The sequence below is a fragment of the Mustela erminea genome, chromosome 1 (assembly GCF_009829155.1).
Source record: "Mustela erminea isolate mMusErm1 chromosome 1, mMusErm1.Pri, whole genome shotgun sequence".
Classification (NCBI taxonomy): Eukaryota; Metazoa; Chordata; class Mammalia; order Carnivora; family Mustelidae; genus Mustela; species Mustela erminea.
The window spans coordinates 3,536,855-3,552,005 of NC_045614.1; the positions used below are offsets into that span (position 1 = coordinate 3,536,855).

General features: G+C 59.5%; 1 protein-coding gene across 8 annotated transcripts in view; it reads left to right on the plus strand.

Moving 5' to 3' along the window:
- KDM4B (lysine demethylase 4B) overlaps window positions 1-15,151 on the plus strand; it is a 132,575-nt gene that overhangs the window by 35,458 nt on the left and 81,966 nt on the right. For 2 of the 8 annotated variants that reach the window (XM_032307114.1, XM_032307117.1), the window contains exons 1-3: window positions 8,552-8,679; window positions 8,808-9,066; window positions 11,367-11,532. In XM_032307114.1, the coding sequence (XP_032163005.1) occupies window positions 8,990-9,066; window positions 11,367-11,532 (243 nt within the window). In that variant the 5' untranslated portion in view covers window positions 8,552-8,679; window positions 8,808-8,989. Of the gene's footprint in view, window positions 1-8,547; window positions 8,680-8,807; window positions 9,067-11,366; window positions 11,533-15,151 lie in introns of those variants that run through there. The other 6 variants (XM_032307135.1, XM_032307145.1, XM_032307094.1 and 3 more) reach the window with 5 other exon arrangements.

A 15,151-nucleotide genomic window follows, 5' to 3' on the forward strand; every position in this document is an offset into this window, starting at 1 on the left:
TTTTATTTAGGGGCGCCTGGGTGGCTCAGTGGGTTAAAGCCTCTGCCTTCTGTTCAGGTCATGATCCCAGGGTCCTGGGATCGAGCCCCGCATCGGACTCTCTACTTAGCAGGGAGCCTGCTTCCTCCTCTCTCTGCTTGCTTCTCTGCCTGCTTGTGATCTCTGTCAAATAAATAAATAAATAAAATCTTAGGAAAAAAAAAAGATTTTATTTATTTGTCAGAGAGACAGGACCCTGGGATCATGACCTGAGCTGAAGGCAGACACTTAGCCGACTGAGCCCCCCAGGTGCCCCCCCGCTCCCCGTACTTTCCTAATAAATAAGGGGACAGAGGGTTTTAAGGTTAGGTGCCTCTGATGGTGGTTCAGGGCTGTTGCTCATAAGAAGACAGGGCACGGCCTAATCACCTCCCAGCTCACATCCAGGGAGCAGGGTTGAGGGTGTGGCAGTGACCTGCGTGGAGGATTGGTCAGTGTGGGATGAACAGTCCTGTGTGCTCCCCGGCCATTTCACGTTGGCTGTTCCGGTGGTCTGAGAATCGTGTTCAGGGTTGATCTCCAAGGCCACAAGGCCGATAGGACTAAGCATGGGCTGGATCGTGGCTTTCTCTGTTTCGCTATGATTTCGGAATTCGGGGAAATGGGCAGTGGGACTCAGGTGCCCTTTTAGAAGGGGTGAAGTAGAGGTTTTGTTTCTTAAAGGGTAAACTTTGGGCATCTGGTTCTGGGGTCAGCAAACTGGTCTACAGACCAATCTGGCGCACTGCTTGGATTTGTAAATAAAGTTTTATCAGCATACAGCGTTCATTGACATGTCGTCTCTGTCAGCTTCCTCCTCACGATGGTAGAACGGAATGAGCAGTTGTGACAGAGACAGTGTGACCTGCCGAGGCAAGAGTGTTTACCGTGCAGTCCTGTCGAGAAAAGGTGCACCGTCCTTAACCTGGGCTTGCTTGTTGCTCGCTGGGGCTGGGGGATTTGGAAATGGTTTCTTCTGTGTCTTCTAAGATATTGATTGCTTTTACCCTTCAAAGTTGTGCTTCGTTGTGGGGCGCCTGGGTGGCTCAGTGGGTTAAAGCCTCTGTCTTCAGCTCAGGTCATGATCCCAGGGTGCTGGGATCGAGCCCCACATCAGGCTGTCTCCTCAGCGGGGAGCCTGCTTCCTCCTCTCTCTCTGCCTGCCTCTCTGCCTACTTGTGATCTCTGCCTGTTGAATAAATAAATAAAAAATCTTAAAAAAAAAAAGAAGTTGTGCTTTGTTGTAAGGCAACCAGTTCTCTAGAACTTGTCCACCCTCTCCTCTTTGCACCCAGATCCGTGGGACACGTTCTGTGAGCATAGCTTCCCCACGTGGCTAGATTAACCCTTAGTGGTCCCTCGCTGTGTTCGTCCTGACCTGTCCTCGCCCACAGTTGGTCCTTTGTACAGCTGAAGAAACTGGGCGCCACGACTGGAAGGTGTGAGAAGGTTCTCTGGCAGAGCGGGGGAGACGTGAATGAAGCTACTGACTCCTTCTCCAAAAGGCCTGGGGCCTTCGAGGAGATCGGAGTCCTTGAGACAAACGGACTGGTCCGCTGCGGCCTGGCAGGTCCCCAGTAGGCTGCTGTGGACTCTGTAAAAAAAATTCATTCTTACGCAGATGTAATTTGCGTACCATAATGGTCACCCTTTATGGGGGCGCCTGGGTGGCTCAGTGGGTTAAGCCTCTGCCTTCGCCTCAGGTCATGATCTCGGTCCTGGGATCGAGCCCCGCATCGGGCTCTCTGCTCAGCAGGGAGCCTGCTTTCTCCTCTCTCTCTGCCTGCCTCTCTGCCCAATTATGATCTCCGTCTGTCAAATAAATAAATAAAATCTTTTAAAAAAGTCACCCTTTAAAGTATACAGTTCACTGATTTTTAGTATGTTTGCACAGATCTGCAACCGTCATCACCACCACCTAATTCCAGAATATTTTATCACCCCAAGAAACTTTGCATCTTGTAATGTGTGGGGTACAGGAAGCAGTCCCCCCTTCCCCATCCCCAGCCCCCGGGGAGCCCCCATCCTGTCCGTGGAGGAGCCTGTTGAGGGCGTGTCACACATGTGGACATGTGTACACCCCCTGTGGCCTTCTGTGTCTGTGTCTGAGTTGTGGACTTGGGGTCTGTCCCCAGGGCTACGCATGCGAGCGCCTCTCTTCTGTTCACGGCCGCGGGACGTGTGCGTGTGGGGGGGACACGCTCTGTGTAGCTGTTCATCCGTCAGTGGACTCTGAGGTTGCGGTGGACATTCATGTACAAGTTTCTGTGCGGACGTATGGTTTGGTTTTCTTGGGGGGACGCCTCGCGTGGAGCTGCTGGGTCATGGGGTCCCTCTCTGCGTCACCTTCTGAGTTACTGGTGTCCTGCTTCTGCAGCGTCTCTCCTGGGTCCCTTCCCCCCCAGTGCCCACGTGGAGTTGCAGGGCGAGCTTGTCTGCGGGGGTCACACGTGCGGGCACAGCTCCTGTTGACCCCGTCCCTGCCTCTGGCTCCCCACCCCCACAGCGGATCTAACACTGCGGCCTGAGGAGGGCGCTCTTCCCTCTCGGTGGCCCAGGGCACTGTCCACGCCTGTGTAGACTGCAGGGACACCAGGGGTTGTGGGCCCGTTTATGCTCCGTCCTGTTTCCGATTTTCTAGAAAGTGCTTCCGTCTGAGCAAGCATGGGCAGCTGGGCTCATCTCCCCGAGATGGACCCCGCGGCAGCAGTCTCCGGGTTGAGGCTATGTGGTGACCGTTCCTTCTTTCTCTGTGTGATGGGTTTTTCCCACAGCACCTGCAGCAGACTGAACCGTGTCCCCCGAGGGGCCCACAGCCTACTCCCGGGGACCTGGGACTGCATTCCCTCGCATGGTAGAAAGGTCTTGGCATCTGGGATTACGTGACGGCCCCCAAGATGGAAGATGTTCCTGGATCACCTGGGGCCCAGATGTCGACACAAGGGTCGGTGCGACAGGGTGGCGGAGGGTGGGAGTCCGAGAGATGGGCGGTGCGGGCCAGGGAGGCGGGGCCTCTGGCAGCGGGAAAAGGCAGGGAAGCTCAGAAAGAACACAGCCCACATGCCATCCGGGACAGACTTCTGGCGTCCAGAGGACAAGTTACTAAAGTTCGGAGGTTTGAAGCCATTAGTCTGTCATGGTTTGTCATTGCCGACCACAGCACTGAGCGCATGGGGTGATGCTTCGTTTGGGCTTTTTGGACTTTGTGTAACTCTCACACCAGCATGAGGCTGGTCCTCGGCCTGTTGCCCGCGGCTCCCCGCCTGTTCGGTGCCACGGGAACCTGGTCCAGCGATGTTGCCTTACTCGCGGCTCTAGACCTTGCCTTTCTTACTTGGCCCTGGCTGCCTCTGTTCCTGCCTCTGGAGATGCCCTGCCTGCTCTGTCCCCTTCTGTCTCTGTGACCATCTCTGGCCGGCCAAGTCAGTGGGAACACGCTGGAGCAAGTCTGGCGTCCTCCCCGGGCTGCGCCCCGTCCTTCCGCCCACGGCCTGCCCTCGTGGGCTGTCCTCCTAGGCCCCCTGCTCCCACCGGCTCATTTCTCCGCTGCTCGGAGGGTCAGCACCAAAGTTCCCCCAGCTGGGGCTCCTTGGGCCAGAGAGCGGAAGCAGAGGCTCCACGAAGAGGCTTCCACAAAGTGGAGGCTTCGTGACACTGGGGTCAGCAGGTGGTGTCCCCCCCACCCCCCCACTGTGCGGTCTCTGGGAGTCAGGGATTGTGCCCGTGCCTTGTGGAGAACCTGGGGTGTACAGGTGCTCCTGGTGGAGGAGGAGGACGACACAGAGGGTGTCGTACTCGGTCTCCTGCTGCGCCCCGACCCCATGCAGAGCTGCTCGTGAGTCACAGCCCGCGCAGCTGGCGGGGCGATGGGGGCTGGGGGGGCCTTGTGTCACCTCCGCAGTAGGGTCCAGGTTGATCCCTGGTGAAGGAGTGGACTGGGCTGGAAGCTTTGAGCTTCAAGCTTCATCTGATGGCCAGACCACCTGGCTCGGAGACTGGCGGGCAGGGGGAGGCGAGGGCCCGGGGTAGAGAGCTAGGGGAGATGCCCCCTCGGGGCAGGGGATGGGCCTCGCCGGGAAGGACTGGGGTCCCCAGGGAAGGTTCACCCCTCATGTTGTGGCGCCCCTAATACTTTTCAAGATAAGTGGATTTAAATATCTCTCAAGGTTATCCTTCCCTCATGGTTAACCTTCCTCGTAAGCTTTAATTTGCTCCGAGGACGTGCTTTCCAGCACGCTGAAGGTCAAAACCTCAAAGCTGCGGGTTCCACCCATTCAGTTTCTGGAAAATGTCTGCTGTTGAGCCCCATCATCCCTTGGGGTCAGTCTCTGAGCCCATCTGACTCCGGGCCAGGGCAGCCCTCTTATCCCCGACTCCGGTTCCCATAGGGACGGACAGAGCATGTGCTGGCTGAGGGGCTGTCCCCTGGCAGGGGAGGGCTCATCCCTCAGGCATTTCTCACCCAGCCCTGGGGGCGGCTTTTGCGGCTTGGTGCACCCCCACTGTCAGGATCTGCGGGGCTTCTGCCCCATGGTTGAAGTCCAGATACAGCGAGAGCCTTCTGCTCCCGAGGGGGTAGCAGCCGTGGGGTTGGGGGTGGGAAGCACGGCCACCCAGCCAGGCAGTGCGGTGCCCATGGTGGTAGAGGACTCCTCAGGGTGGCCAGGGTGGCCAGGGTGGCCCGTCCCCAGCTCGTGAGTCCCTGCCCTTGAAGACGATCCTGGGTCAGCTGCCAGCGTGTGTGGTTTGGTAATCCAGGACGGCTTTCCCGGGCCTACGTGACCGTGACCCAGAGAATGACCCAGACGGCAGCAGGTAGCCCCGGTCAGTCCAGCCCAGAGTCTCTGTCCTTGGGACACATCCCTGGGCTGATGATGCTTGTTCCTCTTCCGGGGTGGGGAGGGGTGACCCAAGACTGCCCAGGACAGCTGGGATGCTGCCCCCACGCGCTGCAGTCCAATTGCTTCCGGGTGGGGCTGTAGGTGGCCAGGAGGGCATCAGGTCAAGAAACAAACGACCTTAAAAAAAAATGAAGAGGGACGCCTGGGTGGCTCAGTTGGTTAAGCAGCTGCCTTTGGCTCAGGTCATGATCCTAGCGTCCTGGGATTGAGTCGCACATCGGGCTCCTTGCTCCGCAGGGAGCCTGCTTCTCCCTCTGCCTCTGCCTTCCACTCTGTCTGCCTGTGCTCGCTCTCACTTTCTCTCTCTCTTACAAATAAATAAATAAAATCTTTAAAAAAAAAAAATGAGCTTTATTGAGATGTAGTCACGTGCTTGCAATTCACCCATTTGGAGGGTGTCGGTCGGTGGTTGCTGGTGCGTTCGGATCCCCGCTCTTAGCCTCAGATTGAGGAGCAGAGAGGGGGAGGCTTTCTAATCCTGCCCGAGGTTTTGGGGCCTGGCTCAGGCAAGTCGTTGCCAGGGAACCCACCGAGAGGCCGCCCTTCCTGTTAAAGGGTATGCCCGGTGGACACCCCGGCTGCCTCTGGCTTCAGGATGCCGCCCTGTTTCTGCCTGGCTTGGTGTGGGCGAGCAGCGAGGGTGGAGGTGGGAGCCCCCAGCCGGGCCCAGGCCTAGGCCTGTGGCTCCTGCCTGCCGAGCGTGTGGCTGGAAGTCGAGTGACACTCGGATCGAATGGGCTGGGGAGATGCGGGCTCCAGGGTCCCTGTCGTGTGAGGGGGCCTGGGCTGGCCTGGGGTTGGGGAGGTCACATGCATGGAAATCGCGAAGAGCTTTCCAGAAGCACGCTCGCCTGCTGGCTCGTGAGCTTCCTTGGCTGCTGTAACCAGTGGCCGTGAACCTGGTGACTTTATCCACTTCTGGGAGGCGGCGAGTGTGAGTGACCCTAGAGGCTAAAGGCAAGGCATGGGCGGGGCTACTTCTTCCGGAGATGTTCGGGCAGAACTGATTTTCGTGATTCTTTTCAGCTTCAGAGGCCTGCCTGCTCTCTCGGGCCTGGGGCGCCGTCCTCGGCTCCGTCCGGCCGCTGCTCCCCCATCACGTCTCTCCTGTCTCCCTCTTTTGATGGGCCAGGCTCATCCGCCTCTCAGGGTCCTTAAGTCCCCTCATCTGCAGAGTGCGACCACAGTCTTACCCAAACAGCCTCCCTCCCGCGCTGTGCCCTCCATCCCCCCGTCCCTGTACTTGGCTCCCCCTTCCTCGTCCTTGGCGAGTTCTGTTGCTTCTGTCATCGAAACGCATCCAGTCCCCTCCTTACCACTGTTGTCCCTAGCTCTGCCCCATCTGCCAGCTTCGGCGCTGGTCCTGAGCAGCCAGGCCGGACGGCAGAGCCTGCAGGGCCCAGGGCAAGGGGCAGCCCCAGTGCTCCTCTTTCTAAGACGGGAGAAATTCAGGAGGGTGACAGCCAAGCGTCGAACTCAGGCTGGGACTGGCCACTGAGGTCTTGCGCCCGCAGGGCCGGCCCTGCCTGTAGTCTCTTGCCCACAGCCACAGGGGGTTTTCTGAGGATGTAAATGGGGTCTGTGTCCTTGCTCTGGACCACCGGTAGCTTCCCAGTCAGCCCGCTGCAGCACACGCTCCCCCACGCGGCCTGCTTGGCCGGCCGGCCCCCACTGCGCCCCGCGGGCTCTCCTCCCTTCCAGGCCGCCTCTCCAGGCCACCCTCTGCCTGGAATTTTATCTCGCCCCAGACCTCTGTGTGACCTGTGCCCCCTTCGCTTTTGATGTTAAATTTGGGCCAAGCACACCCTTGCTGCCCAGCGTGCTGGGGTCTGGGGGGAGCAGCCAGGATTGAGGTGTCGTGACTTCACGCTGCCTTATCTGTCTTTGACGTTCTCATTCGCCGTTCTGGGACATTGTAGTCCCCGGCTTGGCAGCTTCTGGCCCCAGTGCTTCAGACCTCTTGTTCCCTGGTCGGGCCTGGTGTGGGCTCAGCCCAGGAGGATCCCCAGCTCCTCAGGGGCCCTGTGCCGGGTGTGCGAGGGCCAGTGCAGAGAGGGGAGACACGCTGGCTTCGCGCCTTCCGGGCCGCTGAGCGTGGAGGAGTTTCCTGTGATTGTGTCAGCGCGGGGTGGAAACGGATCCAGAGATGTTTGGAAGTAGAATCCCTCCTTGCTCCCCTCTGAGCTGTGCATCCTTTCTCCCCAGTTCGAGATAAAATTCCAGGTCTTTCTCTTCCAAGCATGGGAGACTGAGAGAAAGGGGTCCCCAGTGGAGGGTGCGCCTGGCCGCAGCCCAGGGGCCAGCAGGGCGGGGGTGCAAGGCCCGGTGGGCAGCTGCCGGGGAGGGCCTGGCGGGTAGCAGCGTTCGCGTCTGCCGTGCTCGCTTTAGTTGTACATACACACGTGCGGATTTTTCATTTTATTTTATTTTTAAAAAAAGATTTTATTTATTTGAAAGCGACAGCATGAGTGGGGAGGAGAGGGAGAAGCAGGCTTCCCGCTGAGCAGGGAGCCCAATGCGGGCCTGGATCCCAGGACCCTGGGATCACGACCTGCGCCGAAGGCAGACGCTTCACCGACTGAGCCCCGCGGGCGCCCTCACATGCGTGTATTTTAACCAAGCATCTCCAAGGGCATTATGGGCGTCACAGCCGCACCTCGCAGTAACACAGCGACATCCTAAACATGAACCACCGCCTCCTACTGTCCCCCGGCGGCCCGTCCTTGTCCAGACACCACCCCCATCCCTGCATGTGTCCGTGGGGCGTGCTGCTTCCACACACGGGGCGCTCACATCTCTAGGGGAGGGCAGTGGAGGGGAACCCGCTCTTGTTTCTCCAAGGGCAGAACGTTCCTCCTCTTTCTTTCCTGCCGCCCTCCCCCCACCTCCCCCTCTTTCTGCAGCAGGCTTACAGAGCTCTAATTCACAGGTAGAGTTCACCCACTTAACGTGTAAATTCCGCGGTCTCTAGTGTGTTCCCAGCGTCGCGTGACCACCCGCATGGTCAGTTTCAGAACATTTCCATCACCCCATAAAGGAACCCCAGACCTCAGCCTTCTGTGTCTGCTTCCCTCCCTGAGCGCACGGGGCAGCATGTCAGCACCTTACTCCTCTTCGTGGCCGGGTGGCTTCTCTGTGGTGGGGACACGCCGTGGGCATCCATTCATCCATCAGTGGATGGACACTGGGTTGTTCTGCCTTTTGGCCACCGGAGCCAGTGCTGCTGGGAACATTCTTGGTGTGACTTTCTGGGGACCATCAGGCTGTTTTCCTTGGTGGCCACCCCATCTCTCCTGCTGCCCCTAAGCTGTGTGTCAGGGTTCTGATTTCTCCACATCCTCCCAAGCACTAGTTGTTGTATGTTTTTTTTTGTTTTTTGTTTTTTTGTATTTTGTTTTTTTTTTTGTTGTTTTGATTACGGCCATCCCGGTGGGGGCGAAGCATCTGCCATCGCGGTTTGGGTTTGCGTGGCCTTGAAGGCTAATCGTGCGGATGGCCTTTCCGCGTGCTGGTTGGCCGCGTGTGTATTTCCATCAGAGACATTAACTGGGCTGTTCGTCTTTTTCTCATCCCGTTGGGAATGCGCCTGCTCTCCAGTGTGTCACCGACCTGTGGAGAGCAGCTCGGTGGTCTTTCCGGAGTGGCCTGCATGGTCTGTCAGGGCGCCGCTCACTCGGTCCTCTGGCCCCACCGTGTTTCCAGTGCACCGGGAGGTTGGCCCGGGGCTGCTGTTTGCCGAGATTCCTTTTTCATTTCTTAAGTATGTACACGTATGATTTTTATTTGCCTGCCTTCAAAAAACGTGTCGAGGGTATGGAGTGTGAGGATTATAAAACCATTTTAATTTTCTTCTTTATATTTACCTACTCAAAACCTTCATTTCCAAAGGCACAAATAAGGCAGAGGAAAAAATCACACATAATCCGCCACTGAGCTGCGCCTGGGCGATGCCGGCGGTCGGAGTGAAGCGTGTCTCGCCACGGCGCATGTGCAGAAGCCCCACCTGCTGTCTTCTCATCTGCTCTCTCCACCTCCGAGCCGGGAAACTCATCTCTGCGTCGTGACTCGCGATGCGCGAGGGAGCTCGTGTGGGCAGGACCCCCGGCTGCCCGGGTGCCGCCTGGGAGGAGCTGGTCCTGGGGACGTGGTGGGTGTATCGCACAGCGCCCTCTGCCCCCCACACCACCCCACCGTGCCAGGTGGCTGACGGGCCTGGGGCAGCCCCCACTGGAGGTGACATGCTTGTCCCCAGGTGCTCAGAGGAGGCTATGTGCCCTTCCCTGTAGGCCACGCGTGAGCTAGCCTGGGAGAAGCAGCCAGCTGGCCAGGACCGGCCGGACCAGATCTGGAAGCTGTAGGGCTGGGGACTCGGGTTGTGCCACCTGCCTGTGTGTGGCCTGGACACGTGATTTCCCCGGTGGCCTCTGTGAGCTGTGTGAAATGAGCTGCTTGTGTGGAGGGGATGAGTCGCCCATATCAGTCATGTACAACAGGCCTGGGAATTGTTTTGTGCTCATATGCCCGCTGCCAGCCAGCCTGGGCACCGTCTGCGGCAGGCTGAGGGCTCAGGACCAGGGGCCGCGACCAGGGCGACTATAACCAGCCAGAGGCGAGGTTGCTCACCTGCACAGGTTGGGTGTTTGGTGGGGTCCCCGGGGGCTCGCTGCACTGTGTGGTGGCAGAGTGTGGGGTTGGCGGGCGTGGGCGGCCCGTGGGCTGCGGGCCGAGGAAGGCGGATGAGCATTAGCTGCGGTTTGGCCTCGAGTTTGAGCTGGTGTCCCGTGTGTCACCTGTGGTCCCTGCCTGGGGAGGTCTTGCCACCACCCCGCCCTTCTGTGGCTCCCTGCACAGCTGACAGCCCAGCTCAGGCCGTGCTGATGCTCCCAAGAGTGTCAGAGTCAAGGGCATCCCCGAGGCCATGAACTCCCCCGGGACAGACACGCTGTGTGCTGCTGCCTGCTGCGGAGGCCGTAGGAGAGCCCCACAGGGTGGCATGTGGGCCAGAGGGGAGAGGTCGGGTGGTTTGGGGGCTTGGGCGGGGATGCAGGTGCTGGGCCCTGGCTGCAGGCGAAGGGGGCTGGGTTGGCATGGTGTGGCGGCCAGTCCCGGCGGCCGTCAGGGTTCCCGTGGGGCAGCCTCCTTGCTGGGCAGCCTGGCTGTGGCCCAGGTCCTGCGAGGCCCGCTGCTCTGGAGGGACGCCGGGGACGACCCCTTCCCCTTTACAACGCTGTTTTCATGGGGGTTTCCTGTGATTTCACCCAGAACTGTTGTCACACAGTGCCACGCACACTCCTGCTTGGTGGCTGCCCCTCAGGGAGAAGCCTGGGGATTTGCTGTGTACATGAGGCAGAGGCCCGTGGTGGGGTCCCAGCCAAGAACAGCGCTGGCCCCCTGCGTCAGGCAGGACCCTCAGGAGCCCTTAGTGGCAGGCACTCTGTCATTGGAGTAGAGCCTTAGTGCTGTCCTCCTGGTTCCAGCGCTCTCCCTGCAGGTGGGGGATGGGATGTTGAGGGCAGTGCCTGGAAGGGGTGCATGGGGCCCCCAGAAGCTACCCAGCAGATACCACGGTCTTAGCTGCGCTTTCTGGTCTCATGCTGCCCTCTAGTGCCTGCAAGGGGGACTGCCTCAGGGAGGCTGCGGCCGCATCTTGGCGATACTGGAGCCTCCTTCCAGGGCCAGTGGACTGCCCTTTGCCCCGCTTACTGGGGTGGGGTGGGGGAGTGTCACAGGAAATTGGGTTTGGCTAATTGTCTTCGGGGCTCTTGGGTCTGTATGCCCTTGGGTTCTGACCTTTTCCAGGGAACCCTTCCCCAGAGTCGGTCCCCAAGCTCTCCCTGCTTGGGATGGGTCCCCGACTGCCTCGCTGGGTCCCCTTAACTCCTGGAACAGGAGGGGGCTGCCATAGCGTGTGTGCCCTCCTTCCCAAGAGGAGCCTGTCCCCAGCCTCTCTGCGGGCTCCTGTAGTGAATCTTGGGGCCATCTCGGCTCCTACGCAGAAACTTGCAGGCGCGGTTGCAGCTGAGGGTGACTGTGCGGAGCCCAGCCTCACTCCCCTCCGAGAGCCCCCACACGGGCTGCTGTCGGCTCGGGCACCCGGCTCCCAAGTGCATGCGCTGATTTGAAGCTGCCACCGGCACACCTGGTCGGGACGAAAAGGCCCCGACCAGGAAAGCTTGTCTTTCTCGGGGCCCCGGCTTGAAATCAGCACTCCTGCTTCCAGGGTTGCGTTGGCTTGGAGAACTAGGGCGCCTCTGTTTTTAATTAGCTGCAGCCCTCTCGGTTTTCTGTGCCAGCGCGGAGAGATGGAGTCGGCTCCCAAGCTCCTCGCTGGCCCCAGCCTCGCGGCGCGGCCCCTGCCTTTGTCTTCCCGAGGCGGCGGGTATTTTTAGCAGGACCGGACGGGCGGCGGCGCCGGCGCGCTCACACTCTCTTGTCCTCTTCTCGCAGGTGTCACAGCTTCTCCGCGGCAGCCATGGGGTCTGAGGATCATGGGGCCCAGAACCCGAGCTGTAAAATCATGACGTTTCGCCCAACCATGGAGGAATTTAAGGACTTCAACAAATATGTGGCCTACATCGAGTCCCAGGGAGCCCACCGGGCGGGCCTGGCCAAGGTGGGTGACGCCCAGGCCCAGCGCCGCCTTCCACCGGCTCGGCTGTGTGTGGAACCCTGCGTCCCCAGGCCTGGCATGGCCGCGCCAGTGGTCACCGAGCCTCTGTCATCTCGTTGTCGACGGACGTTACGGAGTTCCTCCCATGCGCCAGGCTCTCTCGTAGGCCTGGCACGCAGACATGAGCCCCGCAGGCCCTGTCCCCATGGGGGACCGATGCCGGGGGCCAGCCCCTGGGGGTAATGGACCCCTAGGGCCTCGTGGCGGTGCCACACAGCACGGCTCACCCCATGGCGTGTGGCGACAGGAGGGTGTCAGGAGTCGGGGAAGGCTTCCAGGGAGACTGGTCCCCGTGAACCGTGTCTCTTCCCGTGGCATGTCTCTTGTGCGCCTGTCCGTGCCTGTGCATGGTGTGCGAGCACACAGACAAGCGTAGCCCATGTTGCTTTTTACCGTGAATGCTTCACGGGAAGCTGTGAGTGTGGTACTGCTCGCCCGATCGTTTGGAGGGTTTGTAACCTGCTTGTCGTGTGGTCTGGTGGCTGCCTGTGTGCCTAGCTCTTCCTCCGAGGTGCCTTGTTCTCTGTTCTTAAGAGTGAGGGGTCAAGGAATTTTTCCCACAAAGAGCCTTGTGGGCGGGGCCGTCTCTGTGCCCCACTCAGCTCGGCCACTGAGGAGACCTGCGAGCCGGTAGGCGGGACTGTGTGCCACTCAGTCTGCACTTACGGTGCACCGGAATGTGAATTTCACGGGACTTTCACTGGTCCTCAAACATTCTTGTTTTGTTGTTTTTTTCTCTATTTGAAATGGAAAAAAACAACACTCCACATTCTTGGCTCACGGGGCCATACAAAAGCAGCCCGGCTGGGGATAGTGAGGAGTGTGTCCCCTACTTCCTGCCCCTACCTGGTTTGGGTGGTTTTTTAATGGGTATCAAGCCCTTGTTGTTACGGTTATGTTTCTAATCTCAGCCCAGGGAGACACGGCAGGCTTCCTACCCCGCACACCAGACAGTTGGGGACCAGAGCCCCTACTGTTGAGTTAGTTTTGCTCCTCCCTTTAGACTCCGTCAGCTGGAAACCCTGGGTCCTGGGTTCTGGCGGGTTTGGGGGTTTTCTGCCCGGCTGGCCAACGGGCCATTGTCAGGGGACAGTTTCCACCTGCTCTCCCCTGTCGAGGGCCCCTGGTGTGGGGTGTGTGTTTGTGGAGGGGGCCTCCTGTGCCTTGCCTCCTGTTGTTGGCCTGCTTCTAGTTTTCCCAGGTTGCAGGAGCCCTTCTGTTTCTGGTTCGAGTCCCTCGTGGGACGTGTCGCGAGTCGCGGTCCCACATGGCTCTGTCCAGGGCCCTGTGACCCCGCAGCTCTCATCCCAGCTGTCTCTTCTGTCTCAATATCTGGTGCTCCTCTCTCCTGGCTGGCCCACTGGCTCTGGCTGTTTCTTGAGTTTTCCATTCACGGTGCTGTGGTGGCTGCGGGCTCCGTGTCCCCTGTGACCCAGTCTCCCAGAACTATCCAGAATGCGCCTCTGCCTGCCTTTGCCCCTTCCCGCTTTATCTGTGCTGCTCCTTTGAGCCCCAGGGTTCCTGCTTTAAGTTCTAATCCCAGTGGAGTCACTTTTGACTAATTTATGTGGATCGAAGGAAAGTGGACTGGATGTCTCCTGAGGCAGGAGTTTCCTGGTTCTGTTTTCCTTCTGCCTTTTGTTTTGTGTGCTCCGTTTTAGCTTATTCCATGGGATTTTGTCTGTGGCTTTCTCTGGTAGTCGCCCAAGTGTGCGGGGAGGGAACGGGTGGTGTGGGGCGGGCACGGGGTTCTGTCGCACCTAGCCACAGGCTGAAGGACATTGGTGATCGCGGAGCCATGCCGACCACACACACACACACACACACACTCTCTCTCTCGTCCCTTCTCTCACATGGCCAGGACTGCGTGTCTGCACCCTCGAGTCGCCCGGCAGCCTCTCTGCCACTCTGGGGAGATGGGGGGGCTTGGCAGGCACATGCCCAGGGCCTTGGGTAACCCCCGTCCTTTTGGTGGGGGCCCTGGGCTTTCAGGGGTGCTGGCCTCTTTGGAGAAGGGATGTGGTGTCCTGCTGGCCGGGAGTCAGCTCTGCAGGTGCTGACATCCCCTCGCCCTGGCCTCCGTGGTCTTGACCGCCCTTCTTTGTGTGTTCATCTGAGTAGCGCCAGGGGTTTTCAGTTCCATCACAGCTGTGCTCCCCAGCCCCCCGCAAAAGCTGTGGAATTGGGTTTGGGGACTGTTCAGCCAGTATAGGCAGAGCCAGGGTCTGGAGTCAGAAGAGGCTCTGAGGGTATGGGGAGCCCCACTCTGGGGCTCTTGGGGTGCCCTTGTCTTGTTCCTTGGCTGCTCTGTGCATGTCCCTGCCCCCTAGGCCGGCAGCTTGGGAAGCCCTGGGGTTGGGGGAGTGAGGGAGGGGTGTGGTGCTGGGGTTTGTGGGCGGGGCCAAGTGCTTGGGCACAGTCCTAAGGACTGTCCCCTCAGGCAGGCGGTGCCCCGGTGCCTTCTCCAGCAACCAGTCCTACCACCTGCAAAATGGCTTTGGGAGCAGGAGCTGTGGGGGCAGGGCCAGCCCCTCACTTCATTCCCTCTTATAGGGTCCCCCACACCTTCTAACCCTGCTGCTCAGATGCCCTGAGCCACCGGCCTGGTGTCCCCTCCTTCACCTGGCGTGGCCCATGTGACCCTCTCAGCCTTGGCTGAGGCTTGCCCTCCAGGAGCTGGCCCAGCGCACCCCGAGGGGAGGCAGGGTGCCTCATGTGTCTGCCGGCGACAGCCATCAGAGGTGGTTCGCCTGAGAGCCTCCCTGCAGACCTGGCTCTTGTGGAGATCCCAGGGCGCCAGGCGACAGCACGGTGCTTTCCCCAAGAGCTTGGGGTCCTAGACCCGCTGGACGTGGCTGTCTGTCATGGGTCTTTTCTAGAACCTTCCTGGGGGTGTCCACGCGAGTACAGTTTGTGCGTCTGAAGCACCCTTCTTGGGTTCTCAGCTGTCTACACGGCAGCGCCCGTGAGCAACAGGGGAGATGGGCTGGGGAGCCCAAGGCTCCCAGGAGGGGCCGACAGTTTGGGGATGACATGTTTGCTTCATTTTGCAACCTTGGTTTCTGGCCAGCTTTCGTCTAATGGAACTGGGGGGGGCAAACACGCGTGGCGGGGGAGCTGGAGGAAACACCACGGGCTTCTCTGTGACAAGGGGGCGCCACCCATGTGTCTCAGGAGCCACCCAGGCTCCCAGCCCTTCGGCCCAGAACCCGTTCCTCCGGGAGAGGGTCTCCCACGCCAGAGCCACCGGCCCTCTGTTTGTGTTTGCTGCATTTCCAGTCTCGGGTGTGTGAGCTGGCCACCTGACTCTTGAGAGTTCTCCCTCAAAATCTGAGAAAATTGTTGGGGCACCTGGGTGGCTCAGTGGGTTAAAGCCTCTGCCTTTGGCTCAGGTCATGATCCCAGGGTCCTGGGATCGAGCCCCACATCGGGCTCTCTGCTCAGCAGGGAGCCTGCTTCCCCCCTCTCTCTCTGCCTGCCTCTCTGCCTACTTGTGATCTCTGTCAAATAAATAAATAAAATCTTTAAAAAGAAAATCTAAGAAAATCATCACTTGGCAGGC